Raw genomic sequence first — 17,055 nt, forward strand, 5'->3', positions numbered from 1 at the left:
CAGAGTTGGCCCTGGCCAAACCCGCTGCACCAGCACATCCCACCAAGCACACAGCTGCATTTTCATTTTCATTTCCCTGACACTCATGCATTATCAAAAGCATGATGAGTAGGTCGATCCATGACAGGAAATTTGACCCGATCTGCCTGACTGAAGTCCAGTGTTTGCTTCCAGTCCAGAGTTCCAGTCCATACTATCCTCTGTGAAGGAGTGAAAACCCAGTAGACACTTTCAGTATAGTGGCAGGAAGCTTTCTGCTGCACACAGGTTTCCCCAGTAATCATTAATCAGAAAAAAGGCATCCCTTTGAATAATGTGCTCTGAAAGTGGCTGATTTCACACACCCTGCATTCATGTCACCGCGCTGGTGACTTTTACTCTGCCGTCAGATGGGATGATCTGATTAGAGATTCACTAATGGATTAAGGATGCATTACACAGATCTGTGCTTATTAAACTGGGGAATGCCAGGTGCACTTGGCGTGTTCTTGGCTTCCAATTTGTTGTTATACTTGATTTCATTACATCCCCAGAGCTAAATGCATACTAACAGTCTGGGTTCAACTGGTATTTTGATTCAATAAGATCAGATCTGATTGCCTGCAGGTTTAATATCCTCTCTCTGTTTCACCTTTCTGGGGAGTAGCAGCACTGGATGGAAACAGACAGTACTTTCTGGAGGGAGCTCTCACTGTGGGCCTGATCTTCACTCAAGCTACAACAAAAGCCACAAACAGTGTGTCTGACTGTCACCCAGAGGGTGCTGGACCAGAGAATGGGCTGTGTGTGAGCTGTTGTGGGGCTACTACAAAGCTCACAAAGCCAGAGCCGAGGTAAGACCCCTCTTAGTGAAACCACATTAAGGGTCTTACAGCCGCTGCCCCTCGGGGAACATTCTGGACGTACCGAGCTTCCCGCAGAGAAAACGAACTCTGTAATTGTGGCAGATCCCGTCGGGCTGCTCTTTATTAAGACACACCAATCCATAATCCTTTTCATTCCTGTGGAAGACCTCCTGCGTTTGACTGGAAGGGATTCCGTCAGCAGTCTCTGCCTAAGAGGAGAGTGTCAAAGATTGATGCTCACATTTGCATTAACACAGCATAGGCAACATCCAGTTTTCACTCAGTTATTACCAGACTCTCACACTGGATATAGAGCATCATCTGAGACACCAATGCATCATGCTGATGCCAACTTCAGTGACTTAAAGGGTGAGAGTACTGTAAAGTTTTATAATTTAATTATTTAGCCTAAAGTTATAGCTAATAAAGAAGAGGATTTGCTTTCCTAGATATCATACTAGGGAACTAATCAAGGTAGTTATACCAATCACTACTGTATTTTTACTGCATATAGAGCATCACATACACACAGGATCATTCCATTCCACTCGCCAGTACCTCCATATCCAAAGGGTTGCTGCAGATCCTCTCTGGGAAGACCTTTTGCAGGTCAGCCAACTTCTCCCAGTCTCCCGAGCCACGCTCATCGTCCCGGTCAAACCACTCAGTCCACTCTGCCTCTGAAGGAAGAGCCCCACACACTTGATGAGATACACAGGCAGAAGGACTTACCGGCATGAAAAAAAAAAAATATTTCAATCGGTAGACATAAGTACTCAGAAACTAATGAGCAGAAGAAACAGGGTGTTTTTTTGTACAACCCCATTTCCAAAAAAGTTGGGACAGTATGGAAAATGCTAATAAAACCAAAAAGGAATGATTTGTGAATTTACTTTGTCTTGTATTCAAACAAAAACTGTATGAAGACAAGGTATTTCATGTTTTACCTAATCAACTGCATTGTTTCTTGAAGATACACATTTATTCAGAAATTGATGCCTGCAACATGTCCCAAAAAAGTTGGTACAGGGATAGGTTGGGACTGATAACGATGTGACAAGTTGAACAAACAAGGCGAGGTGAAACAGGTGATGCAATCATATTACAGTATATAAGTAGCCTCTAAAAAAAAGACCTAGTCCTTCAAGAGCAAGGATGGGTCGAGGCTCCCCAACAGATGTGTCAGCGAATAATCGAGCACTTTGAAAACAACATTCTCCAAAGACAAATCGGTAGGATTTTGGGCAGTTATCCCTTTACAGTGCACAATATAAGGAAGTGATTCAAGGAATCCGGTCAAATCTCCGTGCGTAAAGGGAAAGGTTGAAAACCACTCCTGAATGCGAGTGATCTACAATCCTTCAGACGTCACTGTCTTAAAAACCGTCATGCGTCTGTAATAGATATCATGATGTGGTTGGGAATACTTTGGTAAACCTTTGTCAGTCAACACCACTCGTCGCTGCATCCACAGATGCAAGTTAAAGCTTTACTATGCAAAGCAGAAGCCAAATATCAACGCTGTCCAGAAGTATCGCCAACTTCTCTGGGCTCGGTCTCATCCGAGATGGACAGTAGCATCATGGAATCGTGTTTTGTGGTCCGACAAGTCAACATTTCAAATACATTTTGGAAAAAACAGCCATCATTATCAGTGTCATGTCCAAAAGCCGGAGCCTGTCATGGTATGGGGGTGTGTCAGTGCTAATGGAATAGGTAACTTGCACATCTGAAGGCACCATTAATGCAGAAAGATATGTAAAAATTTTGGAGCAACATATGCTGTCATCCAGATGCCATCTTTTCCAGGGACGTCCCTACATTTTCCAGCAGAACGATGCCAAACCACATTCTGCCGGGATTACAAGAACATGGCTGCGTAAGCAGAGAGTTTGGGTAGTAGACTGGTCTGCCTGCAGTTCTGAGCTGTCTCTGATTGAGAATGAGTGGCGCATTATGAAGTGCAAAATACAACAACAAAGGCCCCATACAATTGTGCAGCCTAAGACCTGCAAAATTAATGAATTGAGGAAAATTCTGCCTGTTAAACTTAAACCAGCTGGTGTCCAAACACTTAATAAGTGTTATTAAAAGACATGTTGATGTTACACAACGGTAAATATTCGACTGTCTCAACTTTTTTGGAACGTGTTGCAGGCATCAATTTCTGAATAATCGTATATCTTCAAAAAACAATGCAACTGATTACATAAAACATGAAATACCCTGTCTTTATACTGTTTTTGTTAGGATATAAGTCAAATACAAATGCAATCATTCCTTTTTGTTTGTATTTGCATTTACCATACTGTTCCAGTGTTTTTCTAACTGGGGTTGTACAGGTGGAGTTAGTGTTTAGTGAAGGGAGCAGTTAGTAGCATAGTGGTTAATCCTGCTCCCTTTGGACCTAAGAGTTGCAGGTTTGAACCCCACATCCAGCTGTAATATCCTTGAGCAAGCTACATATCCTAAATTCCTCCAATGAAATTACCCAGCTCTGTAAATCATCATAGGTAGCTTGACATTCTAAGTCATTTTGGAGAAAAGCATCAGCTACATGAATAAATGTAAAAGCAATGCCAGTTATTTCAGAATCCCTCAATAGAAAGAAGTGAAGTTATTTCAGATAGATGAAAGTTATTGGCAGTAGGTTGTTAAGTATTTTTATTAACCTTGAGCTGATGCCTTTGTTGAAAAAGGCTTATAGTGTTTAGGTAAGTAACTTTGCAATTATTTACCTATTTATAGAGTGAAGTATTCTTACTGGGGAAATTTATGGAAAGTACCTAGATCAAGGCTACTACAGCAGGAGTGGAATTTGGCCTGAAGACCTTCAGACTGCAAGACTACAGCCAGACCACTACACCACCTGCTGCCCTTGTCATGTAGTATACCTGGTGTTAGCAAAGTAATTACCTTGTACCCACTGGCTCCTGGCAGTAATAGTGAAGTGCTCTCCATATCCTAAGTGGAAAAGTCGTGAGGTCTTAGCCTCAGATGAAGCCTTGGTTCCTGGTGCAAAATAGATTCCCATGTCACATGAGCAGCAGAGACCAAGATGGGGTTTGGAGCACCATGCAAACAGAAATTGGGAGAGCTTCACCTTGGTAGATGGCATGATTTTCCAATGAGGAGGATGGATCTCCTTTCACTGCAATGAAACTCCAGGGATGACTACAGACAGAGAGAAAGGTTGGGTGAGAAAGGATAAATAAAGAAACAGGGAAAAGAAGAAATGAAAATGGAGATCTAACTACAGGTAATAGAAGAGTGGCAGGCATGACTGTCTGGGGGTTCCCAGAGTATGCTGGGTAACTGAAATACAGGTATATCTTATGTACTTAGGGGAGGGGTAAACACTGGGAGATGGGACTGACATGTTAAATACACACAGGATGACATCCAGAGGCTAAAATCTATATCTCAATCTTTCCTTTATCCACAGGAGAAAAACCGCAAAACCGAATAGGATACTAAACAGTAAAGTTTCCAACTGATCGAAAAATCACAGAGCGATCGGAAAGGGAATCAGGTTTCTTTTATTCAACCAGATATCCGAAAATGATTCTGAAACTGTTTACTTTGCCTCACAAAAAAACTATCTTGGTAAACCACACATAATAGCTCTCGATGCAAGCTCCTGCATTCAAATGACTTGGCCAGCGGGCGAAAGATGGAAAGGGACGCAGTGCACGACATCTCCTCCCAGGCCTTTAATGTGTTAAGCTCATGTGGAAACATTCAGAAACCACCAAGCCCCACACAATAGTATGGCGGTAGTACTGGCATGAGTTGGGGCTGCGCTCATAACACTGGCAATCCAGCAGCAATGCCAAGCCTCCTGTGTTGGGAGCAGTTTTATTTGTCCTCAGTCACAGTCATGATTAAATGAAAGTAAACAGCATTTGCGTGCCAGTGTTGTGGCTTCTATTGGGCTACTGATGAGAAGAATGCAGAAGCGTTCCATATACAACATCCCAGCAGCTTATTCTCTGCTTTGGGAGACCCAAAAGTATCATCGTTTGTGCAGCAGTGTAGGTGCATAGACCTCAGGAGTTAAAATGCAAAGATGCAGCAGTTGCAGTCTGCACTGTTACAGATGAAGATTGTATTGATATTATGCATTATGTACTGTAAGTAAAGACAACCTGTAGCTTTTGAAAACACTGTGACAGCACGTTTTGCTTGCCACAGTCTGCCTCCTTTATTCAACGAGAATTTAGGTGTAGTCTAAAGCAAAAAAGGAAGCCCACCGGAAGCCCAGACGGTGGAGTTGTTGGCTGCCCAGCTTCACCAGGGCTTTCTTTGCAGAGTCCTCCAGGTTGTTGGAACCCTCATCATTCACCACCATGGCCAGAATCAGGCCCTCCTCCACAGAGTCCACATACTGTGCCAGGCGTTTGCTCTCGTTCTTGCTCCGGTAGGTGTCGAACCTGAGGAGGAGCCAACCAAACACATATGGCAAAGTGACAGGCCTCAAGGTGTGAAACATTCTGGGAAAAATTTCAGGAAAGTCTTTGCAAACTTGTTTGAACACGATAATCCTGTTCTTTTCAAAACAGTCTTTAACTAATCCGAAATAAATTGGTTTTTCTAATTTAGATTCCAAAGTTCCTTCTAAAGTCTGATTGATTCCCACTTTGCAGCCCCCTGACTCTAACTTCAGACATCACTGTAGGTTAAACAGGCAAAGCGACAGCAACACAGGTGCAAATCTACTATGAATTTCTCAAAGAGAAAGTTAACCTTGCAGACTTTGAGTTGATGTTCTAAGTACTGTATTGGCCAAGGAAATAAAATTTTTGAACTGACCAGTCAGGAAGTCCCACTGCCTCATCATTATTCTGTCAAATGCTGAATAACTGACCTGTCAGAGTGCAGCACCCTTCCTGTTTCGGGGTCCACCACATGGGCAATGATCCCTCGGTTGCCCCATCCCCTCTCAAAGTGGTAGCTTTCCAAGTTGGCCTCTCCGGGATGGAGGGTTTTGTTTAGGAAGGTCCATGACCGCTTCTTCTCCCCATGCATCTCCAGGGTCCCACCCGTGCCAACCCCAATGTACTTCCGCCCAAAATAGGTATGCTCCACATCTTGGTCATCAGACCTGTTCAAAGCAGTTGAAAGGTGTAGGCAGGAGCAAACAGGCAAACTATCACATGAACTACAGCAACACACAACCAAGGAAAGACCAACTTCATTTTGACCCCTGCGCACCTGCCATAAAGAACTATGGTGAAGTGTCCTCTGTAAGGACAGTCCTGGCTGCCCACATGGAGCTCGCCCTGGTCCCCGATGAGGATGTACTTTGTCCGCAGAACAATAGGTTGGGTGGTATCAGCGATCACAAGCTTTCCTATACAAAGCAACACACCCAAATTAAACATGTATTTTCCCCAGATAAATGAAGGCCAAACTGAATAGCACACAATTCAGACTTCCCAAACAACAGCTGCATCACTGTTTAAACAGAGAAGATAAGACCAACAGAACTCATTCATTCCTTCATTCACTCAGTATTATTAACCTCTTTTCCATTGCAGGGTCACAGTGGTCCAGAGCCTATCTCTGAAGCATAGACAGGGTGTGCCCTGGCTCCAGTAACATACACATTCACACATTCGAGCAAATTAGAGAGAGACCAAGCTTTTGACTGAGGGATGAAACCAAAGCCCCTCTAGGAAGCCCCCTCAAACACAGCAAAAACACACAAACTCCATAGGGGCTGATCAGGGTTCAAACCCGCAGTCAACACTACGGCCAAGGAGCAGTCAGGCATCGGCACTCCCCACTGTGTCACCATGCTGCCTAGACAGAATTATTGATTGTGATTACAAAGGAGAGCCCACATCCAAACACAGCACACATTTCTTCCACATCCGGCTGGTGGTTACAAAACTAAAGAAGTTTTAGAGTGTTAAACTTTACCTCCATTGAGGATCTCAATGGAATGGACAGTGGCTGATGATGTGAGGGCAAGCTTTTGGCTGTATCCTATGGTGATGCGGTGGGTTTTGTTATGGCCAGGAGTCCACGGCTGCAGGTCAGGCTCTTCATCCGGACAAACTGCAGTGGCACACACACAGAAACACATGCATTAACGTCAGAAGTCTATGCTTCTTCATTCTGGAAATGATGGCCCAAGAGAGGTGAAAGGTTCATGCTATGCTGGGGAGCAGCGCTTCTGACTGCCCACAGAGAGCAGAAATAGGGCTGCTTATCCACAGAGTAATAACACAGTGCAGAGAGCAAAACACATAGGCACTGTTTAGACTGTCTGAATACAAGGAAGCGCAAAAACACACATAGCAAGTAAGTACACACAGACAGACAAGCCACAAAGAAACACACAGATAAGACAAAAAACATACGCACGCAAAGCACATCTGTGATTCAGGCAAATGTATTGGTTGTTCCCTTCCTATAGACATGCATAAATCCTGGTCCTGTTGCCAGCAGAGGCATGAAAAAATTTGTCACAATTTTTGCTTTATAAATAAACCAGGCTGGCTCTTCTTATCCCTGCAAAGTATGACCAAACGGCACAAAGTAAAACACAGATTAAACACGAGCTGAAAACATCATTAATTCATCCTCTCTCCTGCGGGGCAGAGATCACACGCAGCAGTCGGCAGTGATTAGGATGGAGAGCGACACAACAAGACACCTCCCTTGACGTTAGCTGGAGCCCCGGGATGGCTTCTGTCGCTCTCCCAGCAAAGGGAACGAGAATAACAAACAGCTAAAGACCAAAACAAGATACTGAAGACATTTTCAACTGTTGTGCGCTCTGTGCAAAGAGTTACTGAGTAGCGCAAAGTCCGCGAGGATGTCACAAACCCAGAGGGGATGTCGCGCTTACACACATCGACAGTGGAGCTCACGGCTGTGCCCTCTCATTAGAGTCTACTCATTTTGCAGTGAAGAAATGCCACCCATCAGCAGGAATAAGTGAAGTTTCCTTACAGCGGCTTGCTTGCTAAGGTTTGTAAAGAGCACATCAGTGGCCCCGCATGTGACAGAAGCATTAATGTTAGTAATTATACAGGGGAACTATATGTTCTGGGGGAACTGCTGTTTGCAATTACAGACAAAACGCTTTGGCAAAGAAAGAGAACAGAAGGACAAATACGCATTTCTGAGCTGCGATAAATACCCTGGCCACCTCCCATGCTCTGGCTCCGGCTTGGGCTCCCTGAGTGTGAGTGACACGGCTGAATGACACATGAGGCACTGGCTTTCACACGTGGCAGTGTGTCGCTGTGGTGTATGTGGGTAAATGCCGTGACCAGTCATTTTATGGTAATGGAAGCCTCGGCATAGTGACCACTGTATAGCCAGGACCTCTTGACTCCGCCAACTGGGTACCGCATCACTAAATGTTCATATGTGACTTTGATATTGTGTGCAGTCTAGGACCTTAACCCAAACAGCTGTGCGGAAACACCCAGCTGCAGAAAAAGACTGGTGTTTAAATATAACCGGAGCTTCCACTGAACAAAGACCACTGTTAATATTAAAAGCAAAATGAAACATGTCATTAGGAGCAGACGTCAAGACCACGAGCCACACAGCCCGCTTTTTAAATGGGCAGACAAATGACAATTCCCCTAAAACTGACTCCACAACTGAAAGCACAGAGGGAAATTACAGATTTATATAGGCCTCATCTGCTTCTCTTTTCCCTTCGTTTTTCTGCAGCACCACGGCATTGCAGAACAATAAGTGTCTCCCAGTGTATGCGTCATTTTCTCTGTTTTGACTAAACTTGGCAACGTCCCTGGAAAGCAACCACTCGAGCACATTAAAGCTGCATCAGCACCAGCATCTTAACTCTGGATCTGCTGGGCAGTTCTCGTCTGCACAACAGGTGACTCTACAACTACACCTTACTGAGAAACACTGCTGCTCAGACAATATGGATCTAAGGCTCACTTAATGGTAATTAAGAGCAGGCAATATTGCAGTTTTAAGTGCCACCTTTACTTCAAAGGACACATACCCAAATCTTGCTATAGGACCCTTGAGCAAGGCACATGCCCTGAATATACACACACACACATTTTCTGAACCGCTTGTCCCATACAGGGTCGCGGGGAACCAGAGCCTAACCCAGCAACCCAGGGCATAAGGCTGGAGGGGGAGGGGACACACCCAGGACTGGACGCCAGTCCATCACAAGGCACCCCAAGCAGGACTCAAACCCCAAACCCACTGGAGAGCAGGACCCGGTCCAACCCACTGCACCACCACACCCCCTATGCCGTGAATACTCCAGTAAAAATTACTCAGACATATAAATGGGTACATCATTGTGAGTCGCTTAAGCATACAAATCTAACATTGTGAGTGGCTTAGGAGAAAAGCGTCAGCTGAGCAAAATGTAAATGGCTCCTGTATAATATTTTACCATACTTTTAGATTCATGTTTTTCATTTTGTTGCATTTTACTAGCATATTAGCGGGCATGGTACACTGAAATGTATGTGTCCGCACCCTGGTGCTATGTGTTTTATGTCACTGCGTTGCTTCACAAAAACCTAATTTAGATCGGCAACATACCCGCCTGGATCACAGGAAGGAGCATCACAACCAACGCCAGCCAGGGAATCATGGTCACCGGAGAGCACAGGGGGTGGTGAAGGCTTCACTGTCTGGGGAGCTGCAGTCAGAAAGAGCAAGTGGGTTAGTCACGGACAGCAAATCCTCTACTCAAACTGTTTAATCTGTGTAGGAAGTGGACAGTCTTATTCCTTTGAAATACAGCACTCAGTGCATTCGTCAACTACAAACATGTAAGTAGGCTAATCTTCCAAAGGATTACGTAAGAAATTTGGTGTACGTTAATGGCTTGAAGCACAAGAGGAACAATTTGGTGAACACACTGCAACTTCTATGGTCTTTATACTGTATTACAGTTGTGTAAAAAGTAACCATGCACACACTTCCTATAATCCACTACTGCAGCTCTTTTAGGGCCAGAAGGTGAGTTTAGCCAGAACAGCTCATCGATGTGCTCTGCCGCCCTCCGGCTCAGAAAATGTGTGGCTCAGGGTTTGTGAGGCAGCATAGCGGTGCATCGCCAACTGTCTCCCCCAAGGACAGCCCAGAGCCCCGGAGCACCCCTGCAGAGGGGGCAGGAGGGCTACAAAAGCTCGCCAGCTCCTCTACTGCACTTAACTCGTTGAGTGACCTTGTCCTTTTTCAGCTGTGGCGGCATATCAGTGGGTGCACAAAGGCATGTTTCGTTCAGGAAAAAACCACCACAGACAACCGTGATATATTACAACAGTTTATTTTGTTGTTTTATTTCTTTAGCTGTAGTTCATACAGAGATACAGCAATAATGAATGGAAGACACGAGTGTGTAGATGTGGTCAAAAAAAGGAGGGCAGAGTCTACAGTCCTCTGAGAGGTTCCCCCCTGTATTCCTGGCACTTGCACTGCTTCATCTGGTGGAATTGCTGAGTGGCATCGTAATCCAGGTCTAGTGTCAGTACCCAAAGAGGGCAAAGATTCCTGCAACAAAAGACAGAAGGATTTACAGACAGTAATACAACTACAGCTTTGCAACTGCCACTGGGTGAAAGCTATCGGGCTTGTGCTGTTAGATTGGCGTAGAGGATCCCGGTATGGTAATGCACCGGGTGCACGCCTTGCAAATGCTCTCAAGTACTGAATGATTAAGCCTAATTCAAAGCTTATGAGCAAAGCTAATGAAATAATAAAACCCAGTTTTTCCATTTTTGTCCCAAACATGAGCAGAAAACATCAGCTGCCTCTGACTCTTCCTCATCGCTGCACTTCATGCTATATGGATTACTCTAAGGCCACACTTTCACTGTACTTTTATGCACACTTCTGACTATACTCCTGGCAAATCACCTGGCCCAACTCCTTCCTGCACCTCTATCCTGACTGAACATACTGCTGAGTGTGATCCTAGCTGTATGAGCAGCTGTAGCAGTGGAATTGGGTTTTACAAAAAAACAGCTGGCATGTTTAATTTTTATGCTGGTAACGATGGCGTACTAATACCTCAGCAGATGACATGGTTTGTCACAATACTGCTGTTGCCAGAGAGGCATGTGTGGTACTAAATCAGCCAATTTGAACGGCATCACCCTGAACGTCATCTTCTATAAGAATGTTTCCACAAGAAGCCTTTGGGCTTTGATAAAAGCCGAAATCCCAGCATCTCCGGGCAGATCCCCTGTATCTCTCTTGCAGACCTGGAATGAGTTTACTGGAGGCTGGAAACAGCACACACATGACCGGGGGAGATAAACTGCACAGGATTTCATCAGCACTATCCACATGATGCTGTGCAAGCATCTGAAAAAGAATGTATCAGTTGGACTTCCCACCATCCCCAAAGCCTCATTTAACTTGACTTAAGTAAGGTCTTTTTTCTGAGAATAGTTAAAGACATTGCTGAAAAATGGCTAGAGCACATGGCGTACTGTGAAGAGGGATTCAACGAGCTCAGCGGTGCAGCAGAGTAGGTTCACATATAACCTCAACCAAAAAAAATAAATAAATAAAATAAAAAAATAGATCAACAGAGCAGACAAATTAATACCGGCAATCAGGCAAGCGGAGCTTATGCGTCACGCCACGTCTACAAGACAGAACACATGCGCTGCCTCATTAGAGACGAGCACGAATTGTGCCCACGGACTAATATAATCTTTAAAGCTCTTCACAAAGGAAAGGGTAGGAAGGTGTGTGGCAGAAATCAGAGATCGGCTTGAAGATCTTGACTCCAGAAAAGAGAAAGGGTCTTACCAGTGGTACCTACTCTAAAATGAAACACCAAGCAACACAGTGCACAAGGATAACAATTTGTTTTTCACCATTTACTCTCCACCAACATCCTCCAACCTCCAAGGCATTTAGAAAGTAACCTTGCTTTTAGAGTGCAGTGGTTTGTGTTATTCTTACTACCATGGACAAAGTATTACGATTTTCTTTTCAACAGACATGCTCATTGGACTTCTTAAAAGAAAAAATAGTGAAAACTGGAACTGGCATGGAGGCTGAAGGTGCGTGAGTGTGAAAGGATACACAAGGTCACATCCTTCCAGTAGGAGCTTGTTCAGACACGAAATTTCAGTGTTAAATAATGACCATAACAGAATGAAACAGAAGTTTCAAGCTCTTCCTTACTCTTGAATAAATTCTCAGAAAAATTCCCCACTTGAGCAAAAAAAATAAAAAGAAAAAATTGGATTCTGAAAGGAGATGTGGGCAGGAGGACTTTATTTTCTTTGTTTTAAAAATACATATGGCAAAATCTTGCTGGACATTGAGACTTTTTGGGTGACAGATTAATATTAATAGAGCAGAGAGCACCTGACTTTGCTCACAATGGCTAGTTTAGGCTCCAGAAGAATTTTCCCCGACAAGCGCTGTACACTAATATATAATAATAATTATTATCTGCCTTATTTACAGAGTCACTGTGGTTTACATATTTTATCCACACAATCACACAAGGTGTTCTGTGTTTGTACTGTAACCCTGGCCCACACATGTTTCGTAATAAAACAAAGTGACATACATAAATCCACTAGAAGCAATAGAGATTGACAAAGAAAAAGGACAAATGAGATATTGTTTTCTTAAATACAACCTCCTTCTGACCTTCATCAATCTTGAAATGTTTCTAATGGTGCTGTCACACCTCTAAGCTACAGTGGGGGAAAAAATAAATAAAAAAATAAATAATATCGAACATTCTCTGATTTACAGGCCAAAAGATCATTTATTGATGTCATCTGAATTTCAGCTGCAGTGATCCTTCGGAGACTTTTTGGCATCAATCAGTCAAGCTACCCATGCAAGGGATGGATCTGGTGGCTGGACCACAACACAGCAGCTCAGGGGTCCAAAAACGCTAAACTCGGTGCTGCACTTTTAGTGAAACCAGTCCATTTTTTTCCTTTATTTCTATTGTTTTCATAGCCAGTGGACCAAGAGCTCAGGTACAGGTTTAATGAGGTAGCTCATTGACTCAGCCTTGCTTGTGAATCTCAGCACTCTGGGATGTGCCGGCCTTTCCTCAGGCACACTGCACTGTCGATTTTTCGCCCGGAGTCAAGACAGCCAAGTGCTGTAATTACTCAGGCAAGGTGGGGGAAACGACTTGCCACTGAGCTGTACTCAGACAATGCCCTGTAAGCACAAAAAAGCCAACTCTGCACACACACACACACCCGCCCCGAACATTCAAAACATGCATTTTGACATTAATGGATTATGTCACCTCCTCCCACAGCGGTATTGGACCAGAAAAGACATGGAATTAAAACATTTCCTGTAAAGGAAGTGCATCCGAGACTGTGCTTCCAACTCAGTTCTGCGTGTTGAAGCAGGTGCAGTTACTATCCCATTGTACTGTTTACTTTTACTGAACCACGATTCTGTTTCTTCTGCAAGCCATTCAGACCGAAGCAGGAAAATAATCACTGCCCAGGTATTTGGCTTTCATGGTCTCTTACAACTGGTACATTCAAGGTCTTGACAGTATCTTTGCACCATCAAAATTCTGCTCCATAGGTGTATAGAGTTGCCCACAAAAATATGATGTGATTTCAAAAGCTGATCTTTGCATTTACATATTTAGAAAGGAAAGCAATGTTCTGCAGAAGCAGCAGATGGTGGCCCAGCTGAACACAGGGCAAGAATAGCTCAGTTACCTATGAAAATAAGATACGGTATTTAAAATGCTGAGTGTTCCGTCTGCGGTTTCAGAAAGGATAATAACATACAGCAGAATGTTGTCACACCCTCGCTGTTGGGTCAAGCAGGCATGTTAATGAAAGTAGTGCCCCTCACCAAGACCCACTGGCATCAGCTCGGCACGCACACATCTTAAAAGGGCATCGTGAGGATTTTGTTGAATCCTAAACCTGGCTGAATATTTCGATTCTCACTTGGCCCAGTGGCCCATTCCGTAGGAGGCTGGGAAGCTTCTGTTTAATGAAAGGTTATACAGCAGGAACAGCCAACTTGTGAGCATGAGGAGTCGCAGCTCTGCTCCAGAACTAATAAATAAGTATGTCATGGACAGACAGTTGTTTACTGGAAGAGAACAGCTGTGATCACTCGGTTCTGTTGTTTAGGGTCTGTTTTGTGAATGTGAGGTGCTGCTCAAACATATGACAGCAGACAGTGTGAGCCAGTAAATTAAAGAGTGAGGGGAATGGCGGAGAGAGAAAACTTTGCTATGGCTGGCTAAACAGAGGGTGCTCTCTCAGTTCTCCATCTTATTAATAGAACTGTAGAGAAGAACAATGGTGAAGGTGCTGAAGTGCATTCTGGTGAAAATGGGATAAAGATGTATTCAGATAGGTCATTGTTTCACCAGTTAATCTAAAGCAACTGAAACTGTGCAGAAATTAATTCATCAGAAGGAGTTAGGAGTGGGTGGGTAGGCAGACAGAAGGGTTAAATCCAAGATATCTTGGAACTCTATGCACATAAACCATGAGCTCTGTTCTACTCCAAACAAAATTTCACTTGAAGTGAAACAGAACAACATTTTTCTATAGCAGCTAAACAAAGATTCAGCCAAATTATCATTTTTATTTGGCTGTCATCCCTGTTATATAAAAAAAAACTAGAACTATTAAAAGGATGTTCTTGTTCTTACAGAATTTGTTTACTGAAATGGCATTTATCAGTCTCCACTTACAACCACCCACTTCTTAGGCACGCATGTCATCCTAAGTTCTTTTGTTTTGCATACTGAGTCCACACAATGATGCTGCCAGCACAGCCCCCCCTAGTGCTCACCCTACAGAACCACAGGGCAACCATGGTACATGATCATAGATCATCCCAGACAATGATCCCCTTTGCACGGTGGGACTCTGGATCTCACACACACACACACACACACACACATTTTCAGAACCGCTCGTCCCATACAGGGTCGCGGGGAACCGGAGCCTACCCGGCAACACAGGGCGTAAGGCCGGAGGGGGAGGGGACACACCCAGGACGGGACGCCAGTCCGTCGCAAGGCACCCCAAGCGGGACTCGAACCCCAGACCCACTGGAGAGCAGGACTGTGGCCCAACCCACTGCGCCACCGCACCCCTTGGACTCTGGATCAGACGGTGCCAATTTACCCTGAATCCATCCACAAGTGTCTTGCCACCTCCTTGCTCTCTGCTAACGATGTTAAGGAGGTCCTCGTCTGTTCACAAATGACAAATACAAATACAACACCTCTTAAAGTGATTTAATGTGACAGTGCCCCAGTCAGGTGTCAGAATGCTACAACTGCCCATCCCTTCACCGGTCCCTTGAGAAACCTGACAAAATGCCATAATGTGACTCCTGAAATTAAACATCATACTAAACTGAAGGTCTATAAACAGTAAGCACATATTTTTGTAAGTTAATAAGGTTGTGTAAACGAGTCATGATGATAATTCATGTGTCCAGGTGGTTTTATCACCCCACTAAAATCAACAGTGCTTAATGCAAGGCTGAAAAATGGTCTTGTATGACACAAATTGGCCATCTGAAAAAGTTAAAAAGGTAAATTAAACAAAATGTTAAAAATAGTGTTTGCCTCTTCCTCCCCCTTAACAAAGAAAACATCTATTGAACGCTAAGAACTTGGCAGCACGCCATGCTCCAGTGGTTCCCAAAAAGTAGAGGGGAACTAAACGTTGATGATCCAAAAAAAAAGAAATAAACAAAACTTGTCTGAAAGAAAAACATGGAAACAAGCGTCTGCGAAAACATCAAAAACGTTTCAGAAGACAAGCAGCGTTCAGTCGATAACTACAGCGGTGGTTTGGGCTTTCTTGCATTTGGCTTTCAGTCACGGGCTCAGTATGATTAGGCTAACAAAGCAATGGAGGTTTGTTTATGGATGAATAAGGATGCTTCTCATACTCAGGCAAATAAAACAGATTTTTTTAATGCAGGTATAACCACAACAGCTGCAAGGTATCCCTCCGACAGACACACAGCACGTGCGCCTGACTGTTCATCCACACTTTAAAGCAAAGCTGCTAGGTGTCCATCTGTGTCCAATATTAAAAATATCTACAGATCATGTCTTCACATAGCGGAATGGCAGATTCACAACTGAAGTACACAGGGCTCACAGGCAGTACTTCACGCCAAGTGTCTGGCTTCAAAACCAGCGCATGGAGAAAGTGATACAAACAGTTATTCTTCCTCTCCATTTGAAACTGTCTCACCCAGAAGAAAGACATGAACTGAGCGGTTTCCCTGCACCTTGTGTCTTTGTGAGCAATCGCTCGCTCCTTTTCGCACCCTACACTTCCCTCGCAGAGGAGAAACGATCCGCGGGATGACACGCGCTTCATTAGCTGGCCTCGGCTGCGGCCGGGCGTGCCGCTGGGACGAGCGTGCCGTGCAGAGCGGGCCACGCACACAGACGCTCTTCACAGAACTGCCGGCTCCGTGGGCTTTGATCCAGTCTAATTTCAGAGGAGCTTTGAGCATTTCCAAAGCACCGCTGTTCATGTGTTTTCAGTGGATTCTATTTATTTTAAGCTACCAAGTACAGAGAAAAGCCTCAGTGTAACTGGGGCAACCCAGACCGGAAGCTGACAGGAAAAGATGCAAACCGAGGCCCAAAACCGGACACTGCAAAAGGGCATTATCTGGTCCGACCCACATATTTAACTAGGCAGGGCATGAAATGAAAACCTCTTGATGAAGAATAACTGAGCCAAGTGCAGTGTTCCTGCATCAGGCCGAGATGTAACAGGTGCAGCTGTCAGTCTGCAGCAGCGTTTCGTTTTACTGACCCAAACCACTTAAATTTCACCACAAGATGAGCAACGTCATCAGTTCACAGACTCTCCCACCGCAGTTCACAAAAGTTCCCCCAGTCAGAATTAGCTGCACTTTTAAAAGATTACTATTTGACCTCAACTACATAAACACTGATACCTGCTGGCTTTTGACCATTTCCATGTTTACATGTGCTTCCTTCTCCCAGCCACCAACACCAGCATCAAGCCACGAGCAGCAGAAGTGCTACCTCACTCTTGTCTTCACCTCCAAGAAGATCGACTGTTCCACGTTCAGAGGAACGAAACCCTTGACTGGCAGATCTGGCTACAAAAGAGTTTCAGTATCAATTTGGGATAAATTAGTTTTCGTCTCACTGCAATGTTTTCAGGGATGAGGTTCATTCTTATGGGGAATTTCCTGT

The 17,055-nt window shown here is 44.3% G+C and overlaps 1 protein-coding gene across 2 annotated transcripts in view; it reads right to left on the bottom strand.

Annotated features, from left to right (window-relative positions):
- LOC108941976 (cell migration-inducing and hyaluronan-binding protein-like) overlaps positions 1-17,055 on the bottom strand; it is a 49,931-nt gene that overhangs the window by 20,881 nt on the left and 11,995 nt on the right. For both annotated transcript variants that reach the window (XM_018764953.2, XM_018764954.2), the window contains exons 2-10: positions 9,405-9,504; positions 6,771-6,908; positions 6,060-6,198; positions 5,713-5,949; positions 5,099-5,278; positions 3,949-4,019; positions 3,762-3,857; positions 1,404-1,525; positions 907-1,054 (exon numbers count right to left, since the gene is read on the bottom strand). In XM_018764953.2, coding sequence (XP_018620469.1) covers positions 907-1,054; positions 1,404-1,525; positions 3,762-3,857; positions 3,949-4,019; positions 5,099-5,278; positions 5,713-5,949; positions 6,060-6,198; positions 6,771-6,908; positions 9,405-9,456 — 1,183 coding nt within the window. In that variant the 5' untranslated portion in view covers positions 9,457-9,504. The remainder of the gene's footprint in view (positions 1-906; positions 1,055-1,403; positions 1,526-3,761; positions 3,858-3,948; positions 4,020-5,098; positions 5,279-5,712; positions 5,950-6,059; positions 6,199-6,770; positions 6,909-9,404; positions 9,505-17,055) is intronic.

The sequence above is a fragment of the Scleropages formosus genome, chromosome 7 (assembly GCF_900964775.1).
Source record: "Scleropages formosus chromosome 7, fSclFor1.1, whole genome shotgun sequence".
NCBI lineage: Eukaryota > Metazoa > Chordata > Actinopteri > Osteoglossiformes > Osteoglossidae > Scleropages > Scleropages formosus.